The sequence below is a fragment of the Chaetodon auriga genome, chromosome 6 (assembly GCF_051107435.1).
Source record: "Chaetodon auriga isolate fChaAug3 chromosome 6, fChaAug3.hap1, whole genome shotgun sequence".
Classification (NCBI taxonomy): domain Eukaryota; kingdom Metazoa; phylum Chordata; class Actinopteri; order Chaetodontiformes; family Chaetodontidae; genus Chaetodon; species Chaetodon auriga.
Window position 1 is genome coordinate 22212199 of NC_135079.1, and position 24586 is coordinate 22236784.

Sequence of the window (24586 nt, forward strand, 5' to 3'; positions counted from 1 at the left end):
GCTAACGGCGATCCAAACAAACAAAATTTTAAAACTGTAGCCCTGAAAGAGCCAGAGAGATAGATGTAAGAGATAAGGAGAGTGAGTGTTTTCTTTTTTTAAAAGAAAAAAAAAAGCAATTAGGGTGAGTGGAGTAGATAAGATTCAGAGCTTCTTCCCTTCCACCCCCTCCATCCCCGTCTCTGTGCTCACCCTCACGCCTTCTCTGCTGCGCCTGATGGCTCTCTCCTCTTCTCTCTGTTATGCTTGAACCCAGTGAACCAGCCTTTTCCTCACAGCGACTGCAGCGGCAGCGGGGATGAAAGACTCCCCTCTCCGTCCGCTCTCTCTTCATGTGAATGAATACTGTCTGACACAACATCCCTCGCTCAGCCTCCTATCACTCCAAATCACATTTACTATTCTATCTGCCATGACAGGGATTCTTTCTGATCTGTGTGCGTGTGTGTGATGTTTCAAGTCAATAGGACCTGCAGCAGAGTTGAAATACGTCTTTATTAGAGGCCAGAGTATGTTAACTGGTAGGTGTGTGCACAACACGTACAGGATTACTCCCATGCTTTTTATCAGTGTACTGACAGGGCATGGCTCCATGTACACCGTGTGTGAGTCTGTGTTTGCACTGCAGAAACACACATATACACATTATCAACACACATACCACCAATACTAATAGAGGTGAGCACGAAAATCCCATTTCCTGACACTGTAGTAGTTTGGGGGATCTGTAATGTTTAAAGACTGCACGTAAACACTCTTATATGTTTTGTTTCAGGGTCAAGTTAAAGTTGGCATCTCCAGTATTTGGGAGCGTGCATGTGTGTATCTGCGTGTGTGGGTGTGTGTGTGTGTGTGAGATATAGATTGCATGACAGTGTGATAGAAAAAGTGTGTTTGTCCTTCTGAAATATCTCAAACTCAATTCACAACTTTCTCCCACTGGGGGTCGACTGCAAGGACAGGAAGCAACATGTTAGTGGCTCTGTGTCCAGCTTTTCCATTTTCCACCCCTTAAAAGAAAGAATCTGTATTTTCAGGATCAGGGTCTTTACAGGGCTCGTAGTGTTCCTGCTTGGCGTTATGATAACAGCTCACTTACACCGTTACAGACGTTTGGGGATGCAGAGACACTTATTGGAGTAAATGTTATTACATATATAGAGAGAGATTTAGATTAGGTTTATATTTGAAGCAAGAACACTTTCATCATTAAAAGACTTTATTAAACAAAGGTGAGCACCTAAAATGTCCATCAGATCTTAATGGCTACTACCTGGTGCAACTTTGACATCATGTGGTTTCCATGAGTGCATGCAGTTGTGGATAATAATAACATTTAATGTGCTGTTTCTGTTTTTACTTGCAAATAAGCAGCTAAGACATATTGTGGTTAAACTGGTGATTTGCCTCCACTCACGCTAGCAGCTCTGTGATGCTGTATTTAGGCAGAGCGGTGCTTTGAGCTAAATGATAACATCAGCATGCTAACAGCGACAACACTAGCATGCCGATGTTTAGCAGATAATGCCTACCTTGTTCACCATTACACTGTGCAGCATGTTAGCATGCTAACATAATCAGCATTACACATAAAGTAAGGGTGTGGCTGAAGCGAATGGATGGACACTGGACTCAAAGATGGCCTGACGATGGTGCTAGATGAAAAGTCACCAACATCTTTAGTAGACGTTGTCTGATGGCCATGAGCGTCTCTATAATATTTCATGGTTGTCCATTCAGAAGTTCTTGAGATAGTTCAGTCTGGACTGCAGAGGTGGGCCAGTGGGCTCACACCACCAGCATGGGTGGAAATCTGTCGCTTGACTGGGAGCTGATTGGTTGTACAGCTGTGTCTGGTGATGTCCATCCTATGGCTTTTAATACAGCGATCAGAAGTAAACGTAATCAGTGACTGTGAAGAAAAAGGTGATATTTATCCTTTGAGAAGTGCCAGTACACGTTAAAGATGGTGCAGGAGCTGAGATGAAACAAAGGGCCACGTTATCTGTTTTCTGCTGATTAAATTGTGGCTGCTGAAAAGTTACTCGAGTCGGCCCGCCATGTTTCACAGACTCGATTGTAAATTGTCTCCTAAGATAATTGTCCTCTTCTGTAGCTTCAGCAGTATCAGGCTGCTTGCTGCTGGCTATAGGACAGCCAGCTGTAAACAGTGAGAGCTTATTAAAATGCAATTAAAAGAGATCATCAGCACGGTCTCATTAGGTGTCACACTGTGCACCAACAATAATCCAGAAGCTGGTTTTGTTTCAGCTGTAGTTCAGTGCTGATCTCCTTTCCAGCTTTCGGGAGTGTTTCATGTATCTGCTGGCAAGCTTTCAACTGAGGTGTTATGTTTTTGGTGGGTGGCAGTGAACCGGGTGCCTGAATTAAAACCTAGCATCTGCGACACCAGCAAAGTTTTTAGAGAACGTATGTTTCATCGTCAGGGTTCAACTTCAACAGCCCTGAAAGGTACAAGAGGTTAAAACACAGACGCAGGGACAGTGAATGACTCGGAGACCAGAAGAGGTTGGCTTTTTTTGTCATGAAAACAGTGGCTTTTTAATGTAAACACTACATTCGATTGGTTTTTCCAGCACGGACATCCCACATGAAATAACAACCATTCACTAAAGAGGAGTAGAGGGAGAGAGAGAGAGAAAAAAAGCTGCACAGAAAAAAGCATTCACTGGGTAAAGAACGGAACATAGAGGGGTAATAATAAAAAGAATGAAGGTAACAGGAACAGAATGCCAAAGAAACAGGTATATCATGTCATTATACACAGTTGTTTTCTCTTTTAAAAACTAGAAATCAAGAGGGCAAGAAAGAGAGGTCTATATAGATAGATGGATAGATAGATCGATGAGGGGTAACATAGATTAGGCATGAATAGATAACAAATTTCCAAATCTACTTATTGTGTGTGTATGTGTGTCTGAGTGCAAGCAAGTGTGTGCGTGTGACGTGAGAACTGTGCTTTTCATTGTAGACCTGGAAGGTGTGTGTCGAACTGAAAAGAGACAGAAGAAGAAGAAGAAGAAGAAGAAGAAGAAGAAGAAGAAGAAGAGAGGAGCATGACTTTATACAGCGTCAATGTGTGAACATGCGGCGTCCCTAACTAGCAGACGCAGCGAGAAACGTGCTCTCCCCAAAAAAAGTGGTTTCTTTTTTTTTTTTTCCTGAAATAATAAAAAATAGATATTGTTATAATATTATATTTAATCGTTCTGAATCAGGCTAAAGTGAGGACACGGTTCTAATGCAGGGAAACAGGCAAAAACGGTAAGAGGAGAGAGGGTGGGGCACAGTTCAGAGCATTACAACAACACGGGGTCAGTCTGAGATCGGCGCGGTTCCAAATCAGCTCGCTGTCAAACTGGAACCCTCTGCAAAACATCTTTTTATTTAAAAAAGGGAGATATAGAGAAAAAAAAACTGGTTTTAGCTACAAAGCACAAGAAAGATTATCATTTGAGAATATTACAGGTTCGTCATGATGGTTGTTGTCGATGCTGTAGTAATACCCACGTTTGTTGGTTTTATTAGTTATCGTAGTTATAGGTGTAGATTTTTTTGTCCTTTTTTTTTTTTTAGACGGTTTGAATTCTACGTTTCACTGTAAGAATGCCAAAATCTACACTTCTTCCAAGCCTCGCACGAGACCTTTCAACCCTATTCTATCGGTCCCCGCCCCGTCCTATTCAGGAACCAATCATCTCTCTCCTTCTGTGGCTGCTGTCTGTCCTCGTAGCTCTTTTTTTTGTATTTTTTCCCATATTTTTGATTCGGCTTTTGCAATTTTTATTAAAATGATTTTTTAAATTATTATCGCAACAGTATCTATGTGAAGATTTTTTTTTTTTTGAGGTTTTATGAATCAACTGGTCTCTTTATACAAAGGCTTGAGTATCACATGCTATCTGTGTCAGGGCTTCAGGAGGAAGAGGAGAAGAGGAGGGGAGAGGAGAGGGTGGAAAGAGAGGAGGGGCCCTGGGACCCCGAAATGAGGGTGCCAGATTGCCATGCAACAAGAAGGCAAAAAGAAGGAGAATGGATGGAGGTGTGAGAAGTAAAGGCATGGCGGTGTGTAAATGAAGAGAGAGACAGAGGTATGTGCAGGACAGGCGATCAATCAATAAATAAATTAATAAATTAATCAACCATTATCAAACCAGGAGTGAGTACATGGAGAATGTTAGTAGGTCTACAGGTTATAACAGTGAGGAAAGTAGAGTTATAACGTTGTGTACTTGCTTCTAAAAGCGTAGCTATCTACAGTACAGTACCTCTGTTACATGGCACTGATAGGACATTTAGCACGTTTCCTATTGGCTCTTAGGCTCGGCCATGACCGGTGGTTGGCTAATGGCTAAGGCCAGGTCTGGGAAACAGGAAGCCTCACTTCCTGTCCATGAAAAGCCGAGTGCAGGGAGTAAAATGATCCAGGCTACTCTAAAACAGAAAGGAAATTGACAACAAACATCTTAAAACGTCTTGGCTAATGTAAACAAAAGGCGAATGTTAAAATCAGTGTTGTCAGTTTCAGCAGGTCTCGAGAGTTTTTTAAGGTTTTCGGCGACCTGTCTAGTGTTTTTTAGTGCTAGCGAAATTTTCAGGTATTTCCGCAAGAAATTGTTATACATAATCACTAATATAGCAAAAAAAAAAAAAAATCATACACAAATAAAAGTGTCAAGGTGAGGCAAAATGTGAATAAAAATCAGTGTACAGACCGATGCTCGTAATAAATATACACACGATCAACAAAAATAAAACAGAAGTCATATTCATAGGAATAATAAAAAAAAAATCTGCAAAAAAAAAAGTACAGGTTTTGTTTTTGTTAACAACAAAAGACACAGCTGAGAAAGAAAAGAGAGGAGAACAGGGAGCGGAGGCTTTCATTGACTTTGTTCAAGAAGTTATCAAGGCTGCAGGGTTTCGTGTTTTCTACTAAAACAAATTTGCTTGCTTGGCAGCAGGCCAAAGACCATCAGGAGGACAAGTCGGAGCGAGAAGAGACAAGAACTAAAAACATTATATATATATATTTATATATACGTATGCCTATTTTTTTTTAAATTATCCTCATTATTAATATGTACCTAGTTGCATTTTTCTTTCTTTTTTTCTTTAAATAATCAGCAGAATCGTCATCATCACCATCGTCATTTCCAGAGCAGTGTCAAAGGAACAGGAGGAGGGAGGGGGAGGGGAGGAAGACAGGAGGGGTGAGAGAGAGGAGGGGACAAAGGGGGAGGACATTACAGGGTGTGTGGGCGTGCTCAGTACAAGCCACACCCTCGGAGGTTGTTGGCGATGATGATGTCGGTCACAGCGTCAAACACCACCTGGATGTTTCCTGTATCTGTGGCGCAGGTCATGTGACAGTAGATTTCCTTATTTGGAGAGCGATTCTTGCTCTCGAACTGTGCTTGGATGTAAGCTGCTGCATCCTCGTAGGTATTGGGTCCTGGAGGGAGAGAAGACACATCTCTCATACAACAGAATGATCAAAAAGGCGCCGATTTCACACTGAACGCTGGCCGCTGAGATCCCAATGTTCCCATGTTCCTCTGGCCTCAGGGATTTTCAGCGTGTGTGTGTGTGTGTGTGTGTGTGTGTGTGTGTGTGTGCACGTGCTGGAGAGTACGTACTGAAACCACATGAGTGTCACAGTGTGTCTGCGTGCGGCTCAAACTGTGTGTTTGGCGGCTCTTTAAGATACACTCTGACTTAGAAGATATTTGTCTCTGTTCTTTACTCATGAAGCTTTCATTCGTGACCTGTAATAATTGATTTTACTGCACAGAACAAGAAGCGAGAGTTCAGAGGCATTATTCTCCGTGGCTTCCCGCGGGAAGGTAAGGGAGGACGTGACGAGGGAGGGGGAGAGATAGGCTAACTGTGATTATGACGGGAGTTAGCAGAAAAGAAGAAAAGCTCGAGAGACAGAAAAGAGGAGGACTGTCTGAGAGAGCGGCGCTTGTGTGAAGGGGTTCGCAGGCAGCTCTCCCTCGTCATGGCTGGCCGAGCGTGACTCTCTGACTCCTGAACTCCTCCTTTTCACTGCCATCTGACTCTCACCTCCACGTGAAGAGATCTCACAGCGTCTATCTCGGCCCCTGTGCTGCTCCCCTCTCTCCCTCTGTCTATCACTGACTCCTCTGCCGTCCCTCCAGACACAGCCGAGTAAATCTTCATGTATATCGCTCTTTTCAGGCAGTTCTTCAAACAGGCCACATTAAGCATGTGGTTATTTTGTTCATCTCCTCCTAACAACGCCTCATTCAAACTGACTCAGCGCTTCAAACAGCTGCTTTGATTTAAAGTGCCACATTTCTCTGAATGGTTTACGACTCAGTGGCAGTAAATGTCCAGGTTGGCGCTCGCGGCTCTGGACGTACGACGCAGGACAAACCCACCTATCTGCTGGATCAGGCAGCGATTAATCAGTGGCCAGAGACACAGACAGCTTTTTCACCTCTGGGAATCCCATTAAGATTAGCTGGTAGTCATTCAAACTTTCATATCATCTCTTTTTAACTGGTGTTCCTTTCATCACCTCAGTTTCAGCATCTTTTTATCAGCTTCCAGGCAGTTTTACAAGATATCATAAGACATAAGTGAAATGATAGTTTGACATTTTGTTTCTTGCTGAGACTTGGAAATTGATGCCACTCTTATGCCTGAATGAAAATATTAAGCTTCAGCGAGAAGCCTGTTAGCCTAGCTTAGCATAAAAACAGGAAAAGGGAAACAGCTGGCCTTGTTCTGTGCATGGGTAACAAAATCCACCAACACCATGAAAGCTCATTAACTAACGTGAGGTGCTGGAAGGTGGATTTTGTTAGCTCCCTTTGTATCCACTCTTTATGCTAAGCTAGGATAACTGCCTGCTGGCTATAGCTTCATATTTAACAAACTGACGAGTGTGGCATCAATCGTGTCTAATATTCATCAAGTAAGCAAATAAGCTATTCCTAACTACACTAAAGATGGATTTTCAAGACTAAATACTGATCCTACTTTGCACTCGTCTGCAGATGAGGAGAACTTCCATCCTCCCTCCTCAGTAATGTGTGGAGGCTAACAGGGGCAGCTGTGTTCTTCTCATGCTTTATCATTTTAAAGCCTAACCAATGGATCAGTCAGTTTATGATATATTGGGCTCGCGTTTCCTCCCCCGTCCAACTGGATTCAGTGTCACTGGTTCAAAGCTATTTGCATCCTCTAAGAAATCTTTTTTTTTTTTTTTGCACCTGTCAAGTTTTGTCGCTGTTTATATGTTCTGAAAGCTGTTAGTTCTCACCTACACGCTCTTGGTTTTTTTCCTCCCTACCTGTGTATTCGGGGAAGCAAATGCTGAGCGCAGACTTCTTGATCTTCTCTGCAAACAGATCCTTCTTGTTGAGGAAGAGGATGATGGAAGTGTCGATGAAGAACTTGTTGTTGCAGATCGAGTCGAACAGCATCAGAGACTCGTGCATGCGATTCTGCGGAGGAGGAGGAGGGAAGAGGAGGGGGAGAAAAGACAGACAGATGGGGTTAGATGAGATGAGGGGAGCAGGTGAAAGGAAGAGGATTAAACAGAGGAGGAGGAAAGGAGACAGGAAGGAAAGTGAATGGATGATGATGATGATGATGAAGAGAGAGGAGGAAAGAAGGGGAGAGGTTAAGTTACCACCAATCTATAACCTTTACACTGTGAGTTTGGCACACAGACTGAAGAAAGAACATCATTGTTATGGCCAGTCCAGAGGTCAAAGTGGACGCAAATGAGCCAAAGATGCTCGTGCATCTTTAAATCAAATGCAACATTTTATAACCATGAAGGAGTGATTTATTTGTCTCACCCACACATACAGTAGCAACAAGGAACAGTGGCAGTGTTAGATTACACAGTGAGGAAACGCTTTCCAACAATTACAGGAAATAATCAGAGTTCTTGGAAAACACAGAGAAAGTAAGAAAAAAATGCACAAACATCCTCAGCATTTCCATTTAGATATACTGCAAATACACACACACAAACATACACACACACACAAACACACAAACACACACACACACACACACACACACACACAAATGGAATTGGGTCAGCAAAATAATCAACCATATCAAGTTACTCATGTGGTGCTTTATTATCATTTCTCTTGTATAAATACAACTTTCAATAAATTATCACAGCAGTGAGGGAGATACAGCAGACACAGTACAGTGCTCGGTAAAATACAACACATGCACACACATACAGTACATACGTACACACACACGCGCAAATACACACAGAACAGGGTTGAGGAGTTTGCTGTAAGTAATCTGTACAGTCTAGGCAGGTGTTGACTGGTATTGACAGAGGGATTAAAAGACGTGGACATCAGAGGGCTGAAGGCTAAAAACGCTGCAGCACTAACGGCTGAGAGCCTGACAGGACTTTCACCAGCTTACGCTCTGCCTCCTAGAAAGTCCACTACAGTCCTGTGCCCTGCGGCTCTCTGAATCCTCTGCCAGTCCAGTGGTAGAGCAGGATCTCCCTGCCTCTGCAGAGCCATAAGTGCTGGTTTCATCAATCAGCCAGCTTGAGTGGGAACGGAACATATCATGAGACTCTCCAAAAGCATTTACAGACAAAACTCTACCTCTAAAATGGAAGCACAAACAGCCGAGCAAAAAGACACCACAGAAGCTCATCTAAATGTAACACGGGAAACATTTGGCACTAAACTCCGGGTTCAAACTTTCGTCAGAACAGTTCATCATTTGGCTGCCATTGTGGGAAATTGTTTATGTTGCTGAGGCACTGGAATGGCACAAGCTGCAAACATTTCTTTTGTGCCGCCACCTGCTGCCAGATAAAGTAGGACCTTTGTTACTTGAATGAACCACTATTCACATCAGAGCCACCTAAAAAAGACACCATTACCCATAAATCCTCACTAGCATGGCCTCAGACTACATTTCCCACAAATCTCTCCTTCACTACAGCCTATAGGAGTCCATTATTTATCGCTGGGACTGAAGCCGGACATAAACTGTGCTAGCCACTATCCTCTCAGCCTCGCTTGCTGCTGTCATTTCCCACTGGTTGTTTGGGGTTTATTGGTAATTCATCAGGAGTGGAGGACAGGTTGTGAAAAGCACAAACACACGCACACACACGCCGTGTTCTGCTCGTAGTTCCTCTTCAAGGAAGCATCAACTCCACCAAACAAACTACTAATAACTTCAGAGGTATGAGAGGTTTACGTGTTCGAGGGAGATACAGTGAGAGGAAATCCAATGAGTTCAGTCTACCAAGGATGACGCTAGCGTTTAATCAAACTGCTCTGTTCTCCTCCGACCTGCATGCACAGGTTTTATACCCTGATAAAGAAAGGGTGGATGTGGCTTCACACTTACTTCTAATTGCACAGCGGGCATTCATTCCAGTGGAATCGCAACAATTAGTGGACACGCCTGCAGGAGTGGAAGTAAAATGTGCAAATTTTCAGTCTCAAGTTCAACTTTGGTGAACATGTGAACTGGAGCCACTGACCTTTGCGGGAATGCAAGGCCAAATTGGACGAAGCTCTTGTAGCTTATCAGCTGTGTTGGACCATCCAGTTTTATTTAACCTCCTCTGTCAGAGAATTAACTGCTCCACAGAAAGCATGGGAAAAAGCGGATGGTACAAATACGCCTCTTGAATAAACTGGGAGAACTCTCTGTTCTTTTTCTGATAAAACGGTTAGAGCGGTCAGAGCTACTTTCTTGTTCAATGTGTAGTTTACCAACCAGCCCTGCTCATGGTCCATACATCACTAAGCCTCTAGAAGCACACATTCTGTGAAGAGGTGCAGATAAATCACTGTGTTACTTGAATGTGTTTTTCTAGACTTCCACTTGTTCTCGTTAAACTTGCGTAGTTTTGTTACTTGCTTTGAGCTCACAAAGATCGCCACCTGACCAATGGTGACACAAGGAACTGGGTCCCTGGGCGCCGGTTGGATGGCAGCCCACCGCTCCTGGTCTGCCGCGGAGGAAGGACGACCAGGATGGGTTAAAGGCGGAAGATAAATTTCACCAGTGCATGGCGTGTGTGTGGGCATGATGCATGTATCTGTGTGACGAATAAAGGGGATTGTCCCTCTGATTCTCTGATTCTTCGTCTGTGTTGCTATGATTGCAATATGTTAGTGTGACAACGTAATATAGACTAAAAAAAAAAATCAATCTGTACTTACAGCTGCATTTTCACACAACGATAATGACTTTTTGACAAGAGTGATGGATTACTGTGCCTAACGCACATTTCAAGAGTCTGCAAGGTGATTTCATTACTGTATAAAATGAAGGTTAGCATAAGGCTGAAAAACGCTACAGCACATCAAACACACTGTCTGTGATCTGTAGTAATTGATTTAAATATGCAAAAACACAGTTAGGGTGTGTTTTAAATTCAATTTCCTGCTAATGCAGTGATGTATTTAAGTGCTGTTACAGATTGGGAATAAATTGAGGGGTAATTCACTTTTAAATGCATCTGATAGTTCTCTGACTCGTTTAGTATGCCACTGAAGAATCTGTCCAATAGAAACATGGCTGGATCCCGCTCTGTGCGCTGCCTGAGGTTAACACCGGCATAAAAGAAGTTGGAAGACAAAGCTCGAACAGTATGCTGCCACTGCCACCCTGAGGGCAAACACAAATGTAGGCATTTCCTTTCATCTGAACGTGAATCGGAGCTGCTAACATACTTAGGATGGAAATTTCACCAGCCCATTGTTCCTCAGCCCCTGCCTACTGCTGCCTGCTCTTAAGGCTTTCAGGCATAAAAATAGTGGCATACATGTGTTTAAAAAAAAAAAAAAAAAGGGCGAGGCAAGGGGTGTCTTTGTTTAATTATAACAGCAGAGGCTGCACCAGCGTCCTGGCCTGCATTAAGTGAGGATGACGCTAAACTGAATTATTCACACAGCAAACGTTAGGGCACTTTGACAGAGGCAGGCACACAGAAAAAGCCTGAAATCTAATTGTGCAAAAGCATAATTCAGCTTTAGAGCAAAAGTTTAATTACAAAGTGGACATGCGTGCACACACTTTGATACGTATTTTATAAAAAGCAGGGGAGCCTCTATGTGCAGTGACTACTGACAGACGTGCAGTTAAGAAGTGAATGAACGGAAATCTTTTCTGTGGACGTCTTTTCACACAATTTCAGGACAAACGCTGTTGATGATTTCTGCGTATTTCAAGTCATATCTCAAAAGGTGATGCACTTCGTGAAACAAACAACCACAGAGCTAATGCAGTAAGATCATTTTCCTTTCACGTCATGTAATATTAATGTAATGAGCCAGGAGAAGATGATAAACTAAAAGCCTTCAGCGGCAGACCTCATGTTTGGCAGAGGAACCCAAAAACAGCGGCGGCTCTTTGGTCGGACACGCTGCTATCATTTGGCACCGCCGAGTAAGGTGTTGTGACATTTTGAAGTCCCACGGGTGTGTTTGTGTCTTCAGTGCGTGTATGCATGTGTGTGTGTGTGTGTGTGTTGAGGGCCTGTGTGTGTGGAAAGGGTAGACAGGTGCCTTCTGGGTAATTAATCCACAGATACTGACTCCACCACAACACCCATGGGCTGGCATTGTCTCTCACAGAACACATACACATGTTCATAATCACGTAGCACACACACACACACACACACACACACACGCACGTGCGCACGCATGCACACACACACACACACACACACACGCACGTGCGCACGCATGCACACACACACACACACACACACACACACACACATTGACCTTTCCTGTACTATCAACAGACACACACAGGCAACTCTATACAATTGGTAAACACATAGGAATACACACACAGGATACACAGACAGAAACACACACACACATGCGCAGCAGGCTGATCAACAGCCTGAGGCAGCTCTCTGTCTCTAATTAGGAAAAGTTGGCACAGATGTGGTAGGACGAGCCGATGACGTCATCTACCTGTTTTTTTCTTTTTTTTTTTTAAAAAAGGCAGCTCTGAGCAGAGGGTGGAGACACGCCCTCGCTGTTCGAGTGTCGAGGGAAGAGTGGGATATAGCAAATGCCCTGCTCATAAATAAATAAAGGAGCTCTCTACCTCTGTTTGCCAGGGAGCACTCACACCAGTAAAGCTGTAAACACACTCAGCTCAGTCAATTCAAGCAAGTCCCACAGACAAACAAAGCTCACTTTCTATGTGATGCTGCAAACTGTTGCCTAAAGAGAGGGAGGGGGGGGCGGGATGATACTTTCCTGCTGTTGTATGCAGCTCTTTGGCTTTAATGTCAGGGCTCAAACTTGATCTGTTCCCACAAATTACACGCATCACTTTTCGTTTCACCTAAGCTGTGCTCTACATCAGACCTCAATCCTACAGCAGCTCTGGGACGCCTTCCGCCCGGCACAAATGGAACTCGCTCAGCAGAAAACAAAACATCAGGGCTAAAATAATAGTCACGAGGTTGACATTCTAGTCCCAGAGGACCATATGTACCCACCAGCACACAATCTTTCAAAGCTCACCTCTGGCTTATTAAGGCAGAGTGGTGGACAATAGGGATATTACACTGTGCAGCCCCACACAATGGATGCGGCCCCAGGGCCCTATAAAATCAATGCTTCCTTTGAAGCATTATCTGGGAATTGTGTGGTTGAGTCAGCACACTGTGCAGCTCTTCGTTTAAAGTGATTTTATAGTGAACCCATACTCGCCGCAACATGAGAAAATCAATCCTAAAATCTGACCAGAGGTGACATCCGCAGGGGATGAAGGATGACGGCATAGAAAGCAACTTCCTCACTAGAAATTGAAATATTAGCTATGCATTTGTACAAAAAAACCCCAAACAAATAAAGAAAAAAACAAAACAAAAACCCAACAACAAAAAGCAAACAAAAACACTACTTCAACTATATTCTTTTATGGGGACCAAAAATAAATTTAATGAAAAGCATCCAAGGCCAAAGCACTGAGGTCGTAATGACGCTGTTCCTCTGTAACATGGAAACACTCGGCTCAGTTCTGCTGTACGAACTTCTGCTGCATTGTATTCAACAAGATGATTGAACTCCCAACGACCATGTCTACGCTTCAGTCAAATGACATCACAAAACCCAAAACAAGTAGTCTTCTAATCATTTTCTAAATAATATTATCTTCTGATTATGGCATGTTTCAAATGGTTCTAATGGCATGAGTGAAAAATGAGGCTAATCAAACTTTTGATTCTACCAAAGTTACTGTTAAGGCCAGAAATGCTGAAATCCTACACATAAGCGCCTTTAAGTTGGACGTATTGGGCCTTTAAAAAGCTGGACGAGGCAACCCAAGTGCCATAAATTTGTCGTGTTTCCTAAGTGGGATTATCTTTGGTCTCATTACATTTAATACTCTGAACAGTCCACTCTGATAATCCCCCTCCCCGTCCCACAGGCTCTGACTGGGGGAGGCTCTGCTACACTGAAGCTGGTGTGAGGCTGAGTGTTTCTCTAAGGCCACTGGAGGACAGGACGAGATGAATGGACTCTGTGGAATTAAATGGTCCTTCTTGTTGAGGCATCATGTGAAGCAAGGTGTTACATAGTTTGATATTATATGATATTAACATATTACAATGAATAGGGCATTATATTACAACTAAACATATTATTCTAACTAAATCATAAGAAAAAAAAAACCCAAAAATATACAAACTAATGAAATTAGAAATGATTTAATACATAATTAAAACTGAAATGATGTCATTATTCTTATTTTAAAATGTCATGATGGTTAATTTTTGTTTTATTAAAGCAATTATTTTTAAAAGTATATTTTCACTTCAGTGACAGTCAGTCTTCTCACATATCGAACAATCACATGGTCACTGCCTCTCTGCAGGCTCAGCGGCTGCTGGGACATTCATTATTGTGACATAATACACACTTCACAATAATGAGTTTGACGTTTTCAAAATAATTTCACCACCATCGGTCCATCTATTTCTTCTCCATTTATTCATATGATGACTTAGTTCATAATGTCTTATTTATAAACTGAATACTGGTCATTTTGGAGTTCCATATTTACAGAGCATGGCTTAGTGCAACAATGCAGTCAGACACTACGCAGTAACCACAAACATGAGAGCAGGCCTGTCACCAGCAAACACGACGAATTGCACAACACATACAAAATAATGAAGGAGGTGAGCACAAAGAGCTATTTTGCACAATATAAATAGAACTAGAGTTTCTTTGCTGATGACTGACAATTTTCAATGAATTTCTTCTCATTAGGCTGAATGTGATCTAGTCTACAGTCTATAATCTCATGCACATGGCAAAGTCACATGAAGTCTGAAGAATATCTTTGGACGTAAACTGAGGATGAACTGACACTGATACTGACACAACATGCTGATGTATTCAGTACCATCGGCCTCGTGTGACTGAGGCGTAAGTCCAGGGCGGATAGACGAGCAACTCAAGCTGAATTTAAAATAATTAGAAATACTTTGGGGGAAAGAAGTGCTTCCCATTACGCCAGTTTTGATGGACAACTGGAGAGCCCCTACGATGGCTACACTTACTGTAACCTGCAATCCATCTCGCTCTTAGAGTAACACAGCAAAACCAACAAACAAGTCTGAGGAACCTTTGTGCCCCTGAAGTGTCGACTGTGCAATCTGTACAAGACTTCAGCAGCACAACAGCAAAAGATTTGGACTTTTGGTACAATTAAACACAAAATACAGTGTTAGTGGAATTTTCCATTGCTTCTTGTTTAGGGGGGAGTAAAAAAGACAAATATAAAAGAAGCCTCAACCAACAAATGAATGAACCCACCAACCTGCCACTCAACCAATCAATTCATTAATTAAGACTCAAGTTGGACCAACGGCCAGTCCTACAGTAAAGCATGATGGTGTCATCATGAACACAGCCCATATCCCATATTCGACTGATGACATCACTCACATGGGCCACACAACCTCCGTGGAACTCCGCACAGGCAAATACAAGTCAAGCACCCTTCATCCATTGGCTAATATTGAACAGAATGGTCAGTACAGGCCGTAGCCCCGCAGGTTATTTGCTATGATGACATCAGTGACAGCATCAAACACAAACTGGATGTTGTTGGTGTCTGTAGCGCAGGTCACATGGGAGTAGACCTCTTTGTTGGTTGACTTGTTCTTGCTCTCGTACTGACACTTAATGTACGCTATTCCATCCAAGTACGTGTCTGGACCTGAGGAGAGACACAGAGAGAGATGACATACAGTGGGAGTTAGGTGAAGGCTTAAAAGCTGTTGCTAGCTGAACCTTGGTATCGGTGGGCTATCACACATTTTCTGTATCAGCACTATTTTCTGAAAACATAACCTGTGACTCCCTGGCTCAGCACACATTCTGCTGAGGTGTACAGAGGGCCGAGCTTAGTGCTGGCCAAGCTTTAACAAATACGATACACAGACGGCTTTTTTTTTTAGACAAAATGGAAAAGTGACTTTGGGCTGACAAATAAAATGTGACGGAAAATGTTATGGCTTGTTATTGGTCTGCCTGTTTCTGAATATTGCCAATGTATCAAAGATTGCATACAGCAACAGAACAAGTGTGACAGCAGTGAGGTCCTCCTGATTCAATTTTCAGCAGTGCCAAATGTATGCCCTTTTAGTTCAAGTCCATTATTAACTGTGAGGATGACTTCTCCTTGTACTGTAAGCATTTGGCACGCAAGTTTTAATTTGTTGTAATGCCTTTGGAATGAGTCAGATTCCAGTGATTGCAGTCATGTCTGCTCAAAGCGTCACTAACATCTAGCTGACTCTCAGCCGTGAGCAGCACTGTGGTCTGTCTGCTTCAGCAGCATCAGAACAGGCACGAGGTCTGGCTGTGTAAAAGGGTGAAGAGGAGAGGAGAGGAAACAGGTTTGGAATCCTAATTCTCCCTTTCTCACACTCTTACTGTTTTGGTCTCTCTCCATCTTGCTTTCCCACAGTCTTGCTTTGTCTATGTTTCCCTAATTTTCTCACACTCTTGCTCGCTCTGTCTTTCTCACGTTCTGTTGTTTTCCTGTGTTGTCTGTCTTGTTTTCTCTTGTATCGCACTCTTCTGCTTCTTTCACTCTCATCTTTGTTTTGTTCCTGTGTTGGAGCTGAGCTGCTCTTTTTCTGTTGCCTTCAATCTTAATGAAAATAGTGCCAAATTCACCTTATTTATCTTACACCTAAGACAAAGGTCGATGCTATAAATGATGACTGCAAAAATGAACTAAGTTAATATATGCACAGTGACTGATTTAGCCAGCTGTGTTTGTTAATTAAATATAGGGCTGAGCAACATATTAAATTAATTTGATTAATTTAAATTTGTCTTTGTCACTTTCGCATGTGGTCCTACATTGGACACAGCTCAGTCTAAACAGTCATGTTGGAATTCATGCAACTTTTATGTCACTCGCTTGAACTGCGCGTCTTGTGGAGAGATGTAATTAAAACATCCTGAAATTTTGAATGAAATCTGTCGTTTGTGAAGCCATCCAGGTCACGATCCCACCACTCCTGACTCCAACTCTGCATCCTCACACAACTTTGTACTGAAGGAGCAGCCATTGATCTGTGCTGAAGCTGATGATTCATGTGGATATGGTACTGACAGTGCTTTGATGAAAAACTACTCTGTGACAATTATACCTGTGATGTAAATGGGAAAGCTCATTATACATGTTGGTGGGATGACATGTTGCAATAATCTTATATTGTGCAGAAAAACACACCAGAGAGACATTGATCTGGGACATGTCTCTCATAGAGCCACCTGCAGCTGGGCTGTCGGGTGGGAGTATTTGGCAACTTCTGCTGGTGCAATTATTTGAACAACGTTACACCAAAACTGCACCAAACAGTTCAGCAGACAGAATGACGGTGTTTTTTTTCCCCTATTGAGAAAAACATCTTGAGAGGGCACGTATGATTCTGAAAAGTAAGTAATTCTCCAGATCACTGAGATCAGCTCAAACCACTTCCATTTTAAGAAATATACACATTTTCTCAAAGCAGTGACCCAATCAAAAGGACCCTGGACTACGCCCAGATGATCACAGATTTGGGAGTTGGGTTTAGTGTTAAAATGCTTTGTCAATGCCTCTTCTACAAACAAGTTAGGGGTATTTGTCTTTCCCTAATCAGCTACTCTTTAAATGGTTGTGAAAACTGGCTGGTGGGTGCTCTACCTCAGCGGCCTCAGTCCCTCTTAGTCTCCAAATTATACAGTATGAACTAGTACCAGACAATCAGTCTCAAGTGTATGGATATGTACCGGTGTACTCAGGGAAGCAGATGGACAGTGATGACTTAATGATCTTGTTTTCAAAGATGTCCTTTTTGTTCAGGAAGAGGATGATGGAGGTGTCCTTAAACCACTTGTTGTTACAGATGGAATCAAACAGCTTCAGAGACTCGTGCATGCGGTTCTGTGGAAAAGACATTGGCAAGGGTTAAATGGGCTTTAAAACACACTCTGCTGCATGCTCACAATGCACAAATGCAAAAAAAAAAAGTAGCCAAATCAAAAGTACACATACTGCAGACACATCATTACAAAACAAAGAGGAACTGAGTAACCAAAACTGAAAATGAGGAGTTGCTCTTGTCTATGGACACAGTATTTCCTTCTGCACAGTCAGTAGTATTTGTGTGTGTGTGCGCATGTGTGCATCAACATATCAGTAACAGAAGTTATTAGTAAGCTGGTTGCTGCCGCTGAGTTAAACGAAGCCATGCGCTTTTAGAGTTTAAGCTGTGAGCCACTGCCTACTTTAACCCTAGTACAGCATGTAACCCTGAATAAATGATAGCTTAAAGGTACCCTGTGGAGTATTTTGACCAATTGGGGTACTGTACAGCAGTGCTCGCAGAGAAGCTCTCTGCGTTGAGTGTGTTGGTCTGCCTGCTCACTGTGAGCAGGGGTTTATGTAATCTGCATTTCTGCAGACTGCAGAAGGCAGCAACAGTTTGTGGAGGTACTGAATTATAAAGGCAACAGTACGCCAATGAAGGAGGAGAAGAGGCAAAATGAGCTGATGTAAACAACGCACACTCAAATCAAGAGCTTTGCAAATGTTTTCTGAGGTAGAAAATTGAACATGTTCCTCAGGCCGGATACAGCAAATGCATTTTGGTAAGAAAGGCTGAATGTGAACAGAATAAAAAGCACTGCGTACCATGAAAACTCCACAGAGTGTGTCAAGAATAAGTGCTGCAACAAAACAATATACAAGGCATAGATGTAAACACTGCTAAATTAGCATCTAAAATGAAACTAAAATAGTTAGAAATCATAATAACTTAATAATGATTAATACATTAAATATCAAATTAACTTTAGTATTTAGATTTTTCATCATTAGGCACTTTTTATTGTTAGTTGATGATGGGATTTTTGGCTCTCTAGATTTTGCTGTTAGCACAAGTAGAATGCTTTGTTAGCAAAAGCACTTCACAAATCAGTCTACCTTGATCAGCTCTCACCAGAATCCACTGCTGTGCTCGCTAATGAAATCTGTGGCATCTGGTGAAAAACTGTTGGTATTAGTTTTTAGTGCTCATGCAAAAAAATAATCAGTGAAGAAGCCTGTGCAGACTGCATACAAAGGTGCCTATTGATGGAAACAGATGAGACTCTGATTCTTTCAAAGGATGAGTTGAAAGCAGCTTCTCTCTGTTTATGACCCAATATTACAAAGTTTAAGATGGGGGTTTACAGAAAAGGTGATTGATGGGGCCCATCAGTCAATCAGATTACAGGAAATGAGAACTGCAGACACATTACTAGAGATTCAGGCAATGCAGCATCACATACAATGGAAAGACGGAAGAGAGGAGGTTTAAATAGCTGTACAATAATTTAGAGAAATAATAAAGTGATCGGATGGACAGACAGTCAGTCAGTCAGACAGATAGACAGAGAGACAGACAGACGACATGCAATAAAACATTCTGCTGAGCTGAAAACAAAGACGCACACTGACAATTCAGTTCTTGGTTCACAAACAGAAAGAGCCACTGCTTTCAACTCATGGTGAGTGTGTCAACCTATCAGGAGGTTTCATACCTGTCTGTGGGTGGGGCATCTGTAGAAGATCTGACTGCTGATTGGTTAGAGAGGACAGTCGATGGCGAGAGCGACAGGAGGAGCGGAAGGAGCCAGAGATGCTGCAGGGTGGAGCTTAGAGCAGGAACAGGAAATGCAAGGGACCCGCCCACCCAGCTACGTCCCACTTCCTTTATATGACCCCCCTGACCCCACGCCCCAAACACACACATATAGACACATACACACCCCTAGTGCTGCAAAGAAAGTGTTTAGAGGCAGGAGGACAGGACTTAATCCACACACTGTTCACCAGGAGCAGTCATTTCAGAGTACAGACTGTGTGTGTGTGTGTGTGTGCGTGTGTTTTCATAGAAACAAGACAAGGAGAGGCAGAGAAAAACACACAACGCAAGCACTTCTTCTATAGAATGAAGGGAATTACAAAGCAAAAGTCGTAAGTGTTGCACTGCATGCGTGTGTGTTTGTGGCCATACAGCACATGATGTTTATATAGATTCACACCGTCAGAACCTTTAGCATGAGAGGGGTGGTCTGTTACTGCTCTATGGTCCTCTCCACAGAACAAAAACACTCAAAAACAAAACAGTTCCCCATTAATAAGGTATTTCATTCACTTTCACCACTGTCACTCCTGCTAGCTTCAGTAGCTCGGAGGCCGATCAACTCATCATGAGCGAGTGCCGATTCTGCCAAAAAATTTAATGAAGTTAAATCAATGAATCATTTTTCCATCATTAATCATTAATCCATCCTTCCATTTTATGCCAGTCATCCGGGTCCAGGATGCATCAGTTATAATAATCAAATCAGTGGGAATTAGTGTAATATACTGCTGGGAAGTAATGAAAAAATGTGATATAATCATGAATATTTCTAAGCAATACTGTCCCGACTGGCTTTCCATCATGCTTTTATACTTTGGACCGTATGATCATAAAACAGCTATTAAATGACATTCTATGTGGTATTAAAAAGGTCTTTAGAAGTCTAAAGTTGAACTTCCTGCAGAGAAAATGAAATGACTGAACTGTGAAGGAAACGTCTATTCTTTACAGTTATGGTACTGTCATCAACAATTTGTTGTTTTTAAAGAAAACCTGCTTTGTTTTACTTGATGCCAAAATTTAAATAGAAATGTAAATGTGACCATCTATGACAAAACATATGTGACCTCTTCCAACTCACCCATGCCAACTATGTCACATGTCTTGACATACTGGAAGTCACTATTAAGAGCTTGAAACATTGTTCTATATATATGAGGGCATATGCGTCATCTTACTTCATAAGAGACTGGCATACTGAGAATTCAAAACAGGATTAGTATTACTGTATGGGGGAAAAAGGTGGAAATAGAGTATAATTAAATTCATGGTGTGTCAGTGATTTTAATGAACTGCCCAAAAGGGATATGTATTATTTTATCACTCCCATCACAGCGGAGGGGGCGTCATCTTTCGCTTTCTGATTGTAGAATATTTTTACTGTGCACTGTACTTGTAATTTCTGAATCACATGCCTGCTAGTGTGTCTGGTAGCAGAACTGATGGAGGATGTGGGTGCTTGCAAAAAAACATTGGGTTATTTGCCTGGTAATTAGAACTCCCACACTCATGTTTTCTCTCTGATGATAACACATAATGCTGATCAGAACGCCGTCTCACAGATAAAAAATTAGCAGATTTGCTATTAATGTTGTCTGAACAGATAGAAATCTGGGATGCTTCATTTTCTTTTTTGGTGGACTCATTTTTCCACATATTACCTTGCATTCATCTATTGGAACTGGCATCTTAGCTGTGGCTGTGTTGGTGGAAAGGTAATAGCGGCGGCCGTATCAAACAGCCCCTTTATTAAAAAATATCTTATCACTGCTCTACAGTCAGATCTGCCGAGGTTCTGTCAGATGAAAAACTGGTATCTTTTACAATGGACTTACAGAGTCTAGATATAAGCCATTGTTCTTTAACTCTGAGGGATGGAAATTCTGTTTACTATTGTACGTATTGTAGCGGGGACATTTTCTGCCATCAACAATGGCAGCAGCTGTGCTCACACTATCACAACAACCTTACATTGCCTACATGTGAGCACAAAAACGCCACGCACCAATTAAACAGACTGAGATATGCAGCGCACATACGAGAAGCTGCGTGCGAGCGTGTTTTATGATGGATATTTCCTCTCCTCATCTGACGTTCTTCTGCAGCTCCCAGCTCAGGGGGAGGCTTGACGACATCTGCATAAATAGAGCAGCTACTGCACACAATTTCCCAGCTTGGAATTCTCAGAGGATACACTTCAGGCTTATAAATAGCAGTGAGCACGGTGCATTCAAATCAGCTTATTTGTTTTAGGTTACACGGTATCAGCTTTACAGCCACATGGCTGGTTGTGGCTTTTTGTTGAGGAAGCACAGAGCTGCTCCATTGTGATCGAGTCACACTATTCCAGGAGCTGTATTTTCACCCCACATGTAATAGGTGTATAGTATTTTTTATTTTTTTTGGGCAGTTTTATCACTGCAGAGCTCTTAAGACACACACACAAAGCCAGCTTTTCAATGTGGAAAAAATGTGGAAATTGTAAAAATTTGTGGTGTATGAGGTTTTTATGTACCAACAATGTTCTGTGCTCACCCAGCAGACATTCTTTATATTATATTATATACATTTATTGAAAGAATTCCACTCTGAATTTCCTGCAAAGTACTTCATGGATGACGTCTACACCTACTGCACGTCGCTGCAGTCAACACAGTCTGCCCTGAGAGCAGCCTCATACACATAAGATACTGCACGTCCTTCCCATGATTCAAAACATTTGTTGTGATCAAAATGCAGCTTGTTTTGCAGCGTCGATGCAAGGAGGAATGATTTACATAGAGGAAAAGCACCGAAACCATCCAAACAGTGCGTTCACTGGAGACAGAGCATTGCTGGATTCAGTGTTTTGTTAAACAAACACGTCCAGCAAGTGTTCTGAATGTGGCCCTCAGTGGTATTCTGTTGATGTATTTACATGTTCTGCTATGACATCAGAGTTCAGAGAAACACAATGACGGTTTACTAGAAGGAGATCCAGAGAACACCATAGAAATTCACACTATGTTCTGACTGTAGGGAAAGCATGAAGCGAGGCAGGCCACTGCTGACGCTTCAGCGTTATTAAAGGACATCGCATATTTGAAAAGACATTTGAACAGATTATATATAACATGTAAATATGCACATTTTAAGACTTTCATGGCTTAATTTATTTAGCAGCTCGTCAAAGAGCACCAGACATTTATCCCTCCCTGTCTCGAGCTTTCTCACAGATCATGTGTTTAATGTCAGCTTACACATCGTTTCTACATATAGAACAAGTGGATACTCTGTCTTCACACTAGCTGTTAGACAGCCTGTATCAGGGGATTATTACCATGTTCCCACATCCTGAATATATAAAATAGCATTACTGATGCTAGTTGATAAAATCTCCTTTAAGAGGTGTGTTCCAATATTTAGAAATGTGCCAGAAAGCCACAAAGTGACAGAGAAAAGGCATCAGTGAGAGAGGGACGGAGAGACAGGTCGAGAGAGGACAAACACGTGAACAGCTGTCCTTACCGTGGTCTCGTCCTCATGCAGCACCTGGTCATAGCCGCTGAGCGCCACACAGAAAATGATGGCTGTGACATCCTCAAAACAATGGATCCACTTCTTCCTCTCCGACCTCTGACCACCCACATCGAACAGCCTGATGGACATAGACAGACGTGAACAAACACACATATAAACCTGATGAGACAAGTCAAATCTGAACCAATGAAATGTTTAACCTCAGATTGTGAACTCAGCTGTGTATACATATAGTATACACAGCTGAGGAAAAGACAGTGGCTTCTTAAGCCTGGCAGCTCCTTGTGGTCAGTTTGTAGGTCCATTCATAAACTGGGCCTGTTTCTGTTTTTTCCTGCTGGCTCTTTCTTCCAGCAGTGGCACACTGCGTTCAGATGCGACAGCTCTGGCCCTCTTCCCAGTCCATAAAGTGGCTCTCTTCCCTGAAACAATCTGATATTGTCAATTTCAGGTTTTATTATCCAGCTTATCGTTTCAACACCCCAATGTGTGCACCTGGAAAGTCTCCTTGCCACACTATTGTTTTCTTTTACGGGGTTCAAAATGCTCAGTCAGTCTCTCTAAAGTATGTGAGACAGACATGGGATCTCATAAAGTCTGGCAGTGTTCATCTTATTGTAATTCTATCCTCTGGATGTGGTGTGGTCTCACTGGGTATGAGTAATGTACGGACTGTACTGCCCATTTGTGATTTTTTTTTAGCTTTCTGAGATGAGAGCTGATAATCAGGAGAGGAAGTCTTGGGTAGTAACTGAAAAGAGTGGTCCTAGATCGCACTGTGAGACACGTCCGCTGACAGCAGATTTGGAGATTTGGTGATCAAAGACAGCCTGCAGCAGAATTCTGACAGAGTCAGAAATTTAGGAAGAAACACTCAAAGCTTGGCTGCTGGTACGCTCCAAAAACCAACCAATCAGAAAACACTCCCCCGTTTCTGACACCGACAATGATTCTCCTGCCTCTCCTCTGCATCTGTAATAATTAACTGGACTCTAGACCAAGACCTGAGACCCTCTGAGGAATACGGTAGAGCTGAAATAGTCAAGCGAAAAAACAGGTACACTACTTTATCAAGAAATAAACAGTTCATAAACTGTATATCTGAGACTGAACCTTTGACATCATACGCTTCGAATGGCCACTTTCTAATGTATAAGTTGTATTTTTGTGGCTTTTAAAATGCACTTGAAAATTACACTAGCAGAGAGGAGTGAATCCAGCGCCACATGTGATGGGTATAATGGTAGGTAGGCTGATGGGTTACACCCAGTGCAGGAACACTGCACACTCCCACACACTGCCTGACTGCCCATAATAGCAATTGATCTGACAATATTTAGAGCTTCTCAGCAAAACACACCCAGCACACCACCTACTCAACCGCAAGAGACACAGTGAAAAGCACCATTCAGCAGTACCAACATTTCTCTGCATGTTTAAATTGAGTGTGTGTGTCTATGTATCCGAACACACAATACATATGGCCTGTGTGTGTGAGGGAGAGAAAGATTGAGACAGAAAGTCATAGCTGAAGTGTGACGGTGCATCCACCCAGAAAAACAATCTCTCTGCTCCGTGTGCCCGTTAATACGTTTGTGTGTGTGTGTGTGTGTGTGTGTGTGTGTATGCACATGCACACAAGATGGGCAGAAATAGAAAATTAAATGAATTAGAGGCCAGAGAAAGACTCCTCCCCTCTTTTCTCTCTTTTCTCTTTCCTTTCCTCCTGCCCCTCCTCTTTGTCACCATTCCCACAGCTCCTCTAATTGAATCAGGTCTCATTAAAAAGGCAGACAATCATAAATATAGACACTTGTTTAA

At 42.3% G+C, this 24586-nt stretch overlaps 1 protein-coding gene across 3 annotated transcripts in view; it reads right to left on the reverse strand.

Moving 5' to 3' along the window:
* Window positions 1-2530: 2530 nt before the first annotated feature.
* The window catches only part of gnao1a (guanine nucleotide binding protein (G protein), alpha activating activity polypeptide O, a), a 96277-nt gene continuing 74221 nt past the window's right edge, over window positions 2531-24586 (reverse strand). The window contains exons 6-8 of one of the 3 annotated variants that reach the window (XM_076734142.1): window positions 22754-22883; window positions 7346-7499; window positions 2531-5476 (exon numbers count right to left, since the gene is read on the reverse strand). In XM_076734142.1, coding sequence (XP_076590257.1) covers window positions 5289-5476; window positions 7346-7499; window positions 22754-22883 — 472 coding nt within the window. In that variant the 3' untranslated portion in view covers window positions 2531-5288. The other 2 variants (XM_076734144.1, XM_076734143.1) reach the window with 2 other exon arrangements.